The sequence below is a fragment of the Odontesthes bonariensis genome, chromosome 15, assembly GCF_027942865.1.
Source record: "Odontesthes bonariensis isolate fOdoBon6 chromosome 15, fOdoBon6.hap1, whole genome shotgun sequence".
NCBI lineage: Eukaryota > Metazoa > Chordata > Actinopteri > Atheriniformes > Atherinopsidae > Odontesthes > Odontesthes bonariensis.
Window position 1 is genome coordinate 20,830,651 of NC_134520.1, and position 12,613 is coordinate 20,843,263.

General features: G+C 38.6%; 1 protein-coding gene across 34 annotated transcripts in view; it reads right to left on the reverse strand.

The window, feature by feature from the left end:
• The window catches only part of adgrl2a (adhesion G protein-coupled receptor L2a), a 99,386-nt gene that overhangs the window by 32,369 nt on the left and 54,404 nt on the right, over nucleotides 1-12,613 (reverse strand). For all 34 annotated transcript variants that reach the window (XM_075485468.1, XM_075485473.1, XM_075485466.1 and 31 more), the window contains exon 5: nucleotides 3,800-4,600. In XM_075485468.1, the coding sequence (XP_075341583.1) occupies nucleotides 3,800-4,600 (801 nt within the window). The remainder of the gene's footprint in view (nucleotides 1-3,799; nucleotides 4,601-12,613) is intronic.

Genomic DNA, 12,613 nt, shown 5'->3' on the forward strand with positions numbered 1-12,613 from the left:
CTCATAAATCCCATGAAGGGGAATTTTTCCATAAATTTCTATTCAAAAATGTCTTTTTTAAATCAAAGGAGACCCGCTGGCCAATCGAAAAGAGATACTTCTGCAGTGGTGCCATTTTTGAGAGGTGGTTGCGGATTGCTTTGAAAGCATCCATCTGTCTTTCTCATCGTCCATGTTTCAATTGTAAATGTTGCCATGCACAAGTTGACATCTGTGCAAGCACTGCAGACGACAGAGATGAGTCGTTTTGGTCCTTATTAAGTACCAGTATATTCATCAGACTGCAAGAGGTAAGCTCTCTGGGGTGACTGCTAACATACACGAATTACATGCATCTGTAACAGGTGAACATTTATGCACTGTAAAGCACTTTTTATAACACAAGAACTGCGGGAACATCGCTTTGACCACATGCAGTTTCATAAGCTGATTGAAATTCTCGTCAAACAACTTTACTTTATAATTTCTAACAAATTGGGTAATTTTCTTTCTTACAGTCCCCACTTGCATATACAATTTGAGGGTGCAGCACAGTTTGAAACTGTATGCAAATGTTTTGGCATTTGAAGAATGTCGAATAATGAAGAGGGGCCCTGATCTTTGTTGGTGTTAAGTGCAACGCAGATGAATTTTGTATGTAGTTGTTTTGCAACAGGGGATGAATAAAAGTTTTCCAAGGCTCACATGCGTCCAATTGAGGTAGCATCAGACTCTTTTTGTGCACACTTCTTGTAAAAATAGCTTTTGATAGTGCTTACTAAGTGGTTTGAGGGCACATATCTGAGCTTCGCATGAGTAAACTGTCAAAAGAAATGGGAAGGTAATGAGTTTTCTCTGGGAACAGCTCATTTAAATCAATTTAATCATCTCACATACAAGATGCGACAAAGGAATATGTCTTTTTATGAGCTCTTAGCCAGAAGGAAAACTTGCACAGAGCTGTGGTTAAATGAGTGGATTATGGGGCTGCTGGTCAAAGCCAAGAGAGGGACTTACTGACCCATTTAATGTCCACTTCCAGAGGAGCTGCATGTTGACCCTATTCACTCCCCTGTAATCCTACAAGAGATGATCTTGTCTCTACATAAGCAACATTATCAGAGTTGACAAGAACCCGACTGTCTGTCGCACACGGTCTTTACATCACTTTGATGTTCTGCATTCCATGACGAAGCGAATCAAGAGACTGAGATGTTTGCACACTTTAGAAATATGGGGAAGAGAAGGCAGGAATTCCAGTGTCCCTTTGCAGATGCATACTTTTGCAGGCATCAGTCTCTCTCTGAGCAACTACACCATTGAGTCATCATCTATGGATAATTGGAAATTCCGTTGAAGACAAATATGGAAAAATAGAGAATGAAAACCCGATTTTTTTCTTTTCTTAATAAAACGACACAATTAACAGAACTTTTGCTGACACATAACATTTACCTTTGAAAGCTTTGAGGCCCTTTGTTTGCTGGAGTGTTTTTGTAAACTTCTTGCACAGCATATGGTGATTTAACAACTATGTAAATAGACAGATGACAAAAAAAGGTTTAAAAAAAACAAAAAAAAACAGCTGTTTCGCTCGCTTGCACACTAATTGCAAAGAGAGGTTGCTGCAATGAGTATTTGTATCAGTTTGAATTTCTTGTGCTTTCAATTAATGGATATATTTTTTTCATGAATGGGCCAATACAATTCAAAATGAAGCAGCAGCATTTCGACTCACTCATATTTAGGTCGGTGATGTTTGAGGAGTTAGTTAGCAATGCTCTGTTGTATTCTTAGTGTCTTGCATGCGCATGTAAAAAAAAAAATCACATTTCAAGCTTTCACGTGTGCTTTAAATGTTTTAAGGTCTGAACAACACTGCAATGCAGAATTTTTTTTACAGTACTCAAATTGCAGTTTTACCACAAAAGCATACTGATAGCTTTATTTTATAGCCCAGTGGTGCAGGCAAAGACACAAGCTTCAATATATCAAAGAGAAGGCGTCTTGTGACAGGCAGAAAAAAGTGCCATCATTTATGTGTCAACATCAGACATGTGGGAGGACAAGTTTATTGACATCTTGATGATCATCCTGGACCATTCTCCCTTGCTCTCATCGACTTCAATTCAACATACATTAGTCAGCAGCAGGGCCAGACTCGCGTCTCATTTGTCAAGATGAGAGAATAGAGTCCTTGTTAACTTTAAAATAAAAATGTGTGCCCCAAGGAGCTAATACAGTATGCCAGATAGAGTATGTTTCCAAACATACTCAACAGGAAGTGAAGTGGACTCTTTTGGAACCTTTGAAGCTCTCACTGTGTGAAATATTTTCTCTGCACTCAGGCTAAATTCACACAAATAACCTTTTAAATTATCTGATTTTGCTCTCTGCGATCGGTGTCCATTCAACAAATGAACAAATCAATTGAGCGCAAAGCCCTTTTGTACACAGCCCAATTCATATCAGCAAAGCTAAAATGAGGACTGCTGCTTGATTCATTCATAATCAGTTTATAAACTAGGAAATTTATCTTATAAAATAAGAGACAATGTTACATTATGGCCACTTTTGGAGCATCTCTCTGCTGGGGTACATGTAAAAATAATCTCTTTTTAAGTTACTTCATTTGAATGCATGAAATTGTATTTTTGGACTGAATAAATGAAGGTAATACATTTTGACCGTAGTATTCTCCTCAGCTGATCTAAATGCACTTGTAAAATGCAAATGTTTAATTTAACAACTCTATCTGTTGTATTGGCTTTGGAGGGACTTCCAGAGGTGGAACCATAATGAATATGATTGTTGCTGTGAACCCTCTGCATATTACCTCTGCTTTGAAACCTGGACTTCATCCTTTGTCACAGCAAAGCTTGCCTTATTCTGGCTAGACTGATGCTGTTCCACTGGTTAAACCCAATTTAGCGGCCCAAGCCCCTTTCCTATCAATACCAAAGTGGACGAGACATCACATTAATAAATTTTGAGCTCTTGGATAATCTGTAGAAAAGTTGCTTGACCTCAGTGGCACATCACTGACTGCATTGAGTATTAGGTAGATTTAGGACTCTGGGTGTGGAGGGGATTAGGATAATTACTGTTATTATATTCTCAGTGCAAGGGCTATCGCAGGCCTTGGCTAGTCTTTGCTTAGCTTTTGACAGCTAAATTAGAAACATGCGCAGCTATCATGACCCTGGATGATTGATCCTTTTCCCTTGTGTCTACCATCTCTTTCTTAGGCCCTGAAAACCTTCTGCTCCAGTTTCAGAGTGTGAAATGTTTTTTCCTCTTTTTAATGGCCAATAGAGATTTGGAATTTCAGCTTCACCGGGGGAATCATCTAACCTTGCCCCAGGCCAGACTTTGCACCTGTCCAGGCATGTATGTTTCCAGAGGTGAGAATATACCTCTCTTTATTCCTATCTCACTCGCTTTGAAAAAAAGGGACATGCTAGCAGTGGTCCCTAAAGCCTTAGCACCAGGGACTCGGGGAACGTAGGGACGGTAAACCTCCCCAAATCCCCTTGATACTGATCCCTTATGATATGGTAACTGGCTTCGAGGTGTTGTTTACCACAGAGCTCAGCTCACTTCACTCCCCAAGATGTTTTCCTGCACTCCAAAGCTTCTCATAACATATCTAGCACATATTAGATTCTAAATTAAAAATCAGTCAGCTGTGACACCTGACACATAGATGGGGAATACCAAAGAAATATCACAGTGCACTTGACAGCAACTAAAATCATCGTCTCAGCAATGAAGTTTAATCACTGTCTGCAGAAGAAATGCATGGGTGATGGGCTCTTACCATGTGCTGGATCAGGTGGACCAAACTCCAAGTTGTATCTCAGGATGTAAAAGTTATTCCATACATAAAGCTGGTTATCTCGCGGATTATAATCCACAGCTGCAATGTACTGGTACTGGTTGGGAAAGTGAATATCAACATATTCCCCACGACTCTGTCTGGTGTTATAAATATAATCAATCAGGCTCTTGCTGACCTCACTTTCATTGTCTTCATAGGTGGAGCGGACAACATACAGTACTCCACAAACCATGAAGGCATTTGAGGCTGAGCGCTTGTCGTAGGTCGTTTCCCAGGTAGCCTCAAATCGTAGCGTGTAGGGGTTCAACTGGCTGATTACCATCATGCCATTGTTCTGCTCTGTGGCGTAGATCACCCACAGCCCATTCTCATCCACTGCAAGGTCAATGTCTGTTTTACCTCCCCACTTGTAGGGAGATGTGTCATGGTAGTTGGCGTTATTGATGATCGCCTCACCACTTTTGATTCGAGTCCGCAGGTCAAACTTCACAATGTTGCGCGTACGCTCCTTGTTGAAAAATACAGCCCCATCGTAGACCACGAATCCAGTCCCATCCACCCGGTGAGGCAGCTTGTAGGTGATGGTTTGTCGAGCGTTTTGAAAGTCTTCCAGAGAGGAATACTCAATTAGAGTGTCTGTCCTGTAAGGAGTCCAAGGCATGAAGTAGATTTTGTCGCCGGCTTGCAGTGGGTCTTTGCACCAGGCCCCAGCTTGCTGCTCCGCTTCAAATAGAAAGGAAGGTTCACCAACAGCTTTCAGAGTCCCAGGACAAAGAAAAACTAGTAATGAGAAAAGAGTAGAATGAGAAACAGACAGAGGTTAAAATGTGAAACACAAAAATGTAACATTTTTGAATGAACACTAGTCTTCATTTTGGTTTTACAGGTTGTCCAACAGGAGTGTGTACAAATACATATTAAAGAGTGGCCAAAACACAACTAACATCTATAGCCAATATTCACAAGAAATATAAGGGTTTGGTTTTGTGCATCATAAGAAAATAACAAAAGAAATAGAAATGTTATCAAGCATACTGTTAAAATATATAAAGTACTCTGAAATGAAAAAAAAAGATTGGCCTCATTCACATATAATGTTGACTAGAACACAAAGGAGGGGAAATAGAAACAAAAGAAAACATAAAGAAACAATTGGTCCTGTAAACGAAAAATAATATGCAGCCGACTAATGTCACTTGGCAACAGACGGAAGAGGTTATGAGAGAGCAGGAGTCAGCGGAGTCTGCAAAATGTGTGTACTTGGTTGTGTCTCAGCTACACCAGCTTTTCTACATTATATACCTGAGAGACTTGTCATGTTACGAAGTAGTTCAATTGTCACAAACATTAAAGTTTTAGTATCCTTTCATAAATGGTTTCTTGAGGTGTTTTGGTTGTTGCTCTGAGGTATCGGAGGCATAAGAATCAACAGAGAAAAGAGAAGCAAGTGGTCAGATGAGAATAATGGGGAGTACAGTGAGAAGGGGGGGCACTTGGAGAGAAAAGGGGCAGTAGAAAGCAATAGCTTTTAAAGAGGGCCAAGAAACATTGTTACCATGGCATGCTTTGGGAAAGGGTTTGGAAGCCAGGCAATATGAGATTCTGCTGAGTAGCAAAAGCACCCAGAGAGAATGAGAAGAGGATGCCCCTCTGGAATGCAGCCAATACACCCCCATTTACATCTTTTGGCTGCTTGTGTGCTGTCTTTTTTATGGCCAGCTTCACTTCCCTTGTAGCACTACACTGACCGTTAACATTACAGCTGGGGTGCAAAGAAGGAAACGTCTGCAATGTGTTTGTAGAGGCCACCATGGGAAAATAGGTAATTTACAACCAGATGCCACAAAACAAGGAGCTAGGGTTTAGATCGTGTCTGTTATTTACCTTTTTGCTCCACTTCTATTTTAAGCGTTGGAAGAGAGAATGAAAGGGGTGCAAGGGGAAAAAAAGAGATTAATATGAATTAACTGTCATTGCTATGATTACATATGCAGCAACATGTTATGAGACATGGAAAAAGATGGGTACACCTAAAAAGCAGGAGAGTTGTGAAAAAGATGACATGCGGCCGCCTGCGTCCTGTAAAAGGAATTGTGTTAGATTCACACACTTTGGTTTATATCCCAGTGGTGGATGGATTTCTTTTTAACTGACTGCCAGTATTATAACTGATGGCGACTTCCCTTTGCTTCAATGTCAAAGACACTTAACTGTTGCAAAACAATGAGGACAGAACAGAGAGATCACCTTAACAGGAAATAATATATATTTAGAAAATTATAATTATCAAATAAAACACAAATTTTCTGAGACTTAGAGTTATTTTGACACTCAAAGTTATTGTGGTCCCATCTTATGAATGCTACAGCAGTACTGTGTGACTTATAGCTGGAAAGTCAAGCCAAAATACAACCATGTTATGGCACTTTAATCCACCCACCACCGTTTTTTATTTTAATTTTATCTTTTTACTAAAGAGATACAGACGGGTGACATATCAAATGAAAAACCTGAATAACTGAGTGAAAGAACACAACAAATGCAGATTCTTCCACATTATGGTACATTTATACTTCTAACATCCAATCAGGCTTTTTGTAGTATATATAAAAAAATGCCAGGTGGTCTAAGCAGGGTTTGATTTTGTATTAGAGATAAAGATCAACAATATTTTGAAGATGTTTCGTTGTTGAGACACAGAGCGTCTGTTCGCAAAAGCTCAAATGGCAAGAGTTTCAGTAAGAACACTGACTGAAATGTCATCTGCATTTAGATCTATAGGATAGACATCAATCAGTGGGCCAAATTATGGTTGACAGTGCACATATGATGACACTGCTGCTACTTGTGCATTAGTGTGATGTCTAAGGGCAAACAGAAGGGAAAATCTTCCTCAGGTTACTGAGAAAGTCAACTAAGGACTTCGTCTGACTGAGTAAGCAAGAACAGTCCATCAACAGAAGCATAGAGAGGAGCATTACAGTAGGGTTGCAGCGCATAGACACTAACTGCAAAGATGCATGGACTAAGTATGTACAATTCTGCCGACCGGTTGATTAGATATTACTTTGTTTGGTGGTCAGAACCAAAAATGTTAATCACTGAAATCAGTCATCAATATTTCGTTAATGTACATCAGCAGTTACGTGTTGGCTCTGAGGATTCAGTCCATGCTGTTACATGACTGCACAATATCTCACTCTCTCAGTGCTTGCCTTTAAATCAGCAAGGCAGGAAGTGCAACAGTTCCTAGAATTAACGTGGTTTGGCTGTACATTCATCAAGAAGATAAGGTAGAGATTGTAAGGTTGAAGAAAGTGGCATAAAACTACTTCAATGGGGCAACTGTAACCACATCCAATACAGAAATGTGAATGTGAAACTTAAAGGAACTAAGTCTGCTGATGCTTGCACTTACAAATTTCCATTTTAATCTCATTCATAATAATGGTACAAATTTTTTTTACAGTATTTTTAATTTTTTAAAGATGTGATAATTTTTTTCTTTGTTTAAACTAGAAAATTCTGCGCAAGAACTGTCCACAGAATGCACAGTACTGGTCGACAGACAATTGGAAAGAAGTGAGAAAAGTCAGATGAGTCATCTTGTACGACATGTTTACCAAGTGAGTATGTGGTGTACACCAAAAGAATGAATTTTTGACACTTATGTTGATGCATGCTTGGCTCCTCCATTTAAATAGATGAAGTAGTGCTTGATATGTAAAATAAAAATAAAATAAATCACTTTAGCAAACAATGACACACATGGATTAAAACTGTGACTATGTGCATTTGTTCACTTCATTACATTTGTGTGTAACAGAGGCAAACCCTTTAGATATTAGAGACAGTGGTCCTTGCCAGCCAAAAAACTTTAGTGTAATCTGTTTTTGTGATTGGTCAGCTGACCTTTTGTGAAGCACTCACTCCCCATTTTGAATCATTTTTGCGTGTCATGTAAGCATGATTGACAGCACGCCTGACAAAATGACAGTGCTTGATCACTTTCAGGACATTCCATCTGTCCTTGTCAACATTACGTTCACGCAAGGTTATTTTGTGCAATAAAACTGGAGAGACAACGACATTAGTTAGATGTTCACAATGCCCTTGCTTTCAGTTCACATTTATAGTGCTGACAAGTGCCAAATGTGCTCGGAACTATGAAGACAAACTGCTGTTTGAGTATGAAGCTATCAGATCAGTCTTAAATGCAAAAACCTTAAGATTTAAAGACTCAATTTGTCAGTGGGGGAAAATAGTCATAATAGTGCATAATAGAGCCCAATTATTACAGGCTGAAATTTGTGATAATTCTCATTAAGAAATAGCTGACAAGGAAATAGTCTCCAAGCTCAAGAGTAATCCCATAAAAAAATCTTGCTTTGACCAACCAAAAGCCTAAAGGCTCAAATATCAAATATCAAAATAATTATAAGAAAAATATAACTTTCTTTTCAGTGACCCATAGATTCACATTTGGTCATTCCAGCTTTCATTTATTGTTCTATTTCATTTTCTTTTTCATAAAAGAAAAAAAAACTTGGTAATTAGCTTGTAATTAGCCGGAGCTGGTTCATGCTAACCAGAGAGTCATATTATTGGTTACCCTACACTGTGCCTCCGTGTGTTGACATTAAAGCTTTGCGCACAACATTTTAAGTTCGAAAGTCATACAATTAAGTGATACTTTTTTAGTTAAATAACATGTCTGTTGGGATATCTGCACTGTATTTTATTCAGCAGCACATCTTTGCTCTGGTCATGTGGTAGGCTCATTACAGAACATGTTTTCATATGTATGTCTGCATTTAAACAGCTCTAATTTGGATGTTACGTATACTTTAAACATGACCAAACTTTCATGTGTCATTTGAACATACACCTTTACGTGCACCTTTGTGTTTACTGTGATAGGCACTTTGCTCACTTAACTATTGATGCATCAAAGTCACACAGAGAACACTGCACCTTTATGGCTAAATCTGGAAAACTTTTCGTACAGTGAGATGGAATGTTACTGCTTGTGTGTGTTTACTGTGCTCCCATGCTACTCTTAAGTCATTATACAGCCTGTGAGTAACTATTCTACAGCCACTACAGTTGCCCACATTGTGTTTGCCGTGATGGGCCGTTACATATACAAGTTTGATGCAGTACATCTTTTGCAATTCTGCAATAATTTATTGCTGCTGTGCATTGTAAGTATGTAAATTCTACTCTTTGGACTCTTTAAGAGCAGGTTGGGTGATGTTTGAAAGGGCCAGTGGGAGCTTTTAAGCTCTACCAGACAAAGTAGACAGAACTGAAGAAAAACGTGGAAACTTGTTTTAAGGAGAGAATTGCCATTATCCGTACCCGCCAAGGTTCACTGAATAAAATACAAGGTTTGTAGACAAACTAAATGTGCATGGCTGAAAAGGCTCAATGCAGCTGATCAAAATTATAATATGGACAGAGCCATGTGCTCCTCAGCAGGTCCCCAATCTGAACGTACACAGGAAAGTAGTTTGATAAATTAGGCAAATCACATTTCTAAAATGTCTACACTTACCACAGTTTTTCCTTTAATTTGCCACCCGTCTGTAGATACTATATACAAGATATCTTTTGTTTTTTATTTGAAATAAATTTGATTTGAAAAAAAAAACACATTTCCATTGCAACCACAAATAATATCTAAAAAAAGGTATCAATTTCTTTTAAAATAATGAAATCATGTATACACACAAGAGGAAGGAAAAAGATAATCATTATAAAATGTTTAACCGATGAATATGAATATAGCTTTTGTATACACATGACTTTTTTACTTATGTTCTACATCATTCATTAGACTAGGGATCACTTTTGTTGTTTCAGCTGGTTTCTGGAACAAATCAGATAGAAAGGTAAAATGAATGTAGGTGTGTTAAGCAGCATTACCCCTGCCATTATTCTAAGATGTCCCAGACCAATAAATATATCATGCCTCAATAAAAAAATATAACAGAAGATTAGTGACGGCTACTCATTTTAAATTCCAACAATAAGATTTTAAAAAAATAAAATAATCAACATTGATGCAAAATACACAGATCAGCCACAATTTAAAACCACTGACAGGTCAAGCAGACACTGATCATCCTGGAACTCTTGGATTCTAACAAGTACCATCCATCTAAACTTTGTTTCAGACCAAGCATCCCCTCTATCCCCTGATTGGAATGGTCTCCCTAAGCAGTCCCCCAAACCACACAAATTGATATCACAGAGTGGAAACGTCAGTATCCGGAGGAGCAAAATCCCTGTTCATGGTCGGAAACTAACCATGTTCCAGATGCAGGTGGGCACATGTTAAACAGAACAACGTCCAATCACCGTCACAGTGCCTTTATTTAAAGAGGAAACACAGTAGGTGATCTCTCCTGACAGCAGAGTGGCATGAATCAGAAGTTTTAATCCCAGATATAGCTAAACATGTGACCAAACATGGTAAATTTTCGACCTTCGCCCGGATACTGATGTTTTCATCCAGTGAATAATTTGGAGGAACACAACAAGAAAGTGGAAAGTGTTCACCTGTGGGATGCACCAGATTGAGTCTGATCCGCTGTGACAAAATTCAAAGGAGTGCCTTAACTAAAGGCCCTCACATTCGTACACAAGCAATCTGGTTTTAATGTTATAATCAGTGTATATACATGCTTCCTTGATAAGTCTGAAGCCTAGGTTAGATAACAGGTTGTTCAAGATGATTCAGTTTTATAATTCGTCTACTTGCCATTGGATTAGCGCATTGTTTTTTCAAGACGTAGAAGATAGATGGCCATCACAGATATATCATTTCTAACTCTTTCTAACTTTTCCCAGATTCCCGTTTCACAATCAACAAGCTCAAGGACAGCGAACTTAAAGGATCAACATGCATGTTTAAGGCCATATTTATACACAATGGAATAATATGATTTTCTGCTGCTCCAATTAGTTAATGTCCCTATCAGAATTAAATTTTGTCAGAAGTGGTTGAGTCTGATCTAGGCTTCAGCATCAAAAAAGCATTGGAGACTAGAAATTTGCAAGGATCCATATATGAATACACTCCATTCCGCAGAGGAAATTCAAATGTGTTGCACCTAACTAAGAGATCAAATGTGGATGGGAAGCAAACAAATTAACAACAGGTCTCAGACACTCCCTCGGCCACATAAACAGAAGTGAACAGAGAAGCATGGCGTGAGGGAAATCTGGAAGGAAAATGAGAACATGTGAAGGAAGACCAGATGACGTTAGTAGAAATGTAAAAATAGAAATAGCAATCAGTGTGATCAGAAATCGGTCAGTGAATGAGGAGAGTGAGTCAGATACCCGAGGACGTTTCCTGCAGATTGCACAGGGGAAGGGAAGACAGTCAGTCAGTTTTTATACAGCAACATTAGAACAAACAAGAGACACATAACAACACACATTAACCCAAACACACAGAACTTTCTCCAACAAATACTATAGGCTTTTTAAGGGGTATCCAATTGTGACAAACACTTGTAATAGCTTCTTAAAATCTGGTGCTCCGTGTTGATATGGGTGCATTTCTGCTGTCCACTGCAGACTGAATTAGTCACTCAAGTGTTTAATGAAATTAGAACATTATGTAAATTACGTTTAACAAATGGTGGGTGGGGGGGGCTGAACTCAAACATCAAGGGGACCAAACACTCATGCTATCACTCATTTTCACGACCCTGCCATCACTGTCACATAGAGCTACAGGATTACAGGCATTATTAGCTTGTGTGAAAATGTTAGCAATCGGGAATATTTATGCTCACTGGCATGGCTATAGTTTTACAAGGCTGTGTAAAGACTACAACTTTGTTCTTTTTTAATTTCAAAATAGCTTGCTGAGATGAGTCTTAATAAATAAAATTTCTTAGCTTTTAAGTTGCCTGATTAAAGCAATTACTGAAGCCAATTCATGGCGTGACTCATTGCCAAGTGAAGGCAAAAATTTACATCCTTGGCTGGAGTATAAAGATGATATTGCTAATGAGGGCAGTCTATGATGAGAACTGAAATTGTAAGCCAAAAATATGCCAAAAGGATGCCAAAAAGATGGCAATGTTGGAAAGTTATTGCAAAGGCTATTTACACAGAGGTGAAATATTAAAAATTGCTTGTGTCATTGCATAAAATATTTTACAACAGAATGAATTAATAAAAATGACTTCAGTTTGCAGCATAAAAAAAAGAAATTAAATAGAATATGTTATCTAATTGCTGGTTGCATGTTTTGGGACAGAGAGATTTAGAGGAGCATTAGCTGCTAGTCAAAATGAGGACACTGTCTGTGGTCCTCTTGTTGATCAGCTTAATGAAGTCTTAATACGTTCTCTTGCAAAACATCCTCTCAAGTCTTGTGCCCCAGCAAATCCGGGAGATCCTAAGCCCCTCGACCACTGTAATGTTTTTAATCACAAATCTTGGTGTTTGGCATATGATCTATTTTATCTGAAAACCAGAAAACTGTAGTAAAGGCTTTGCCATCCCAATCAGAATGCTGTAGTAAGAGTTTCTTCTGGTGTGGAAAAGTTAATCTTCCCTTGAGATTGCTTCTCTGCATTAGTCACTCCCTACAAAATGATGTGAGGCATAATGATTTTATTTTGGGACAGAGAAGACAGAGGATTGGAAAGAGGAAAGCAAAAAAATAGGGAAGTTGCCTATAAATCACACACTATCTTGGTTTACGGGAGGGCTTGAGTAGGAAAAGGCTGGATTGGGCTTATGCGGACTGAATCAGACTGGGAGAAC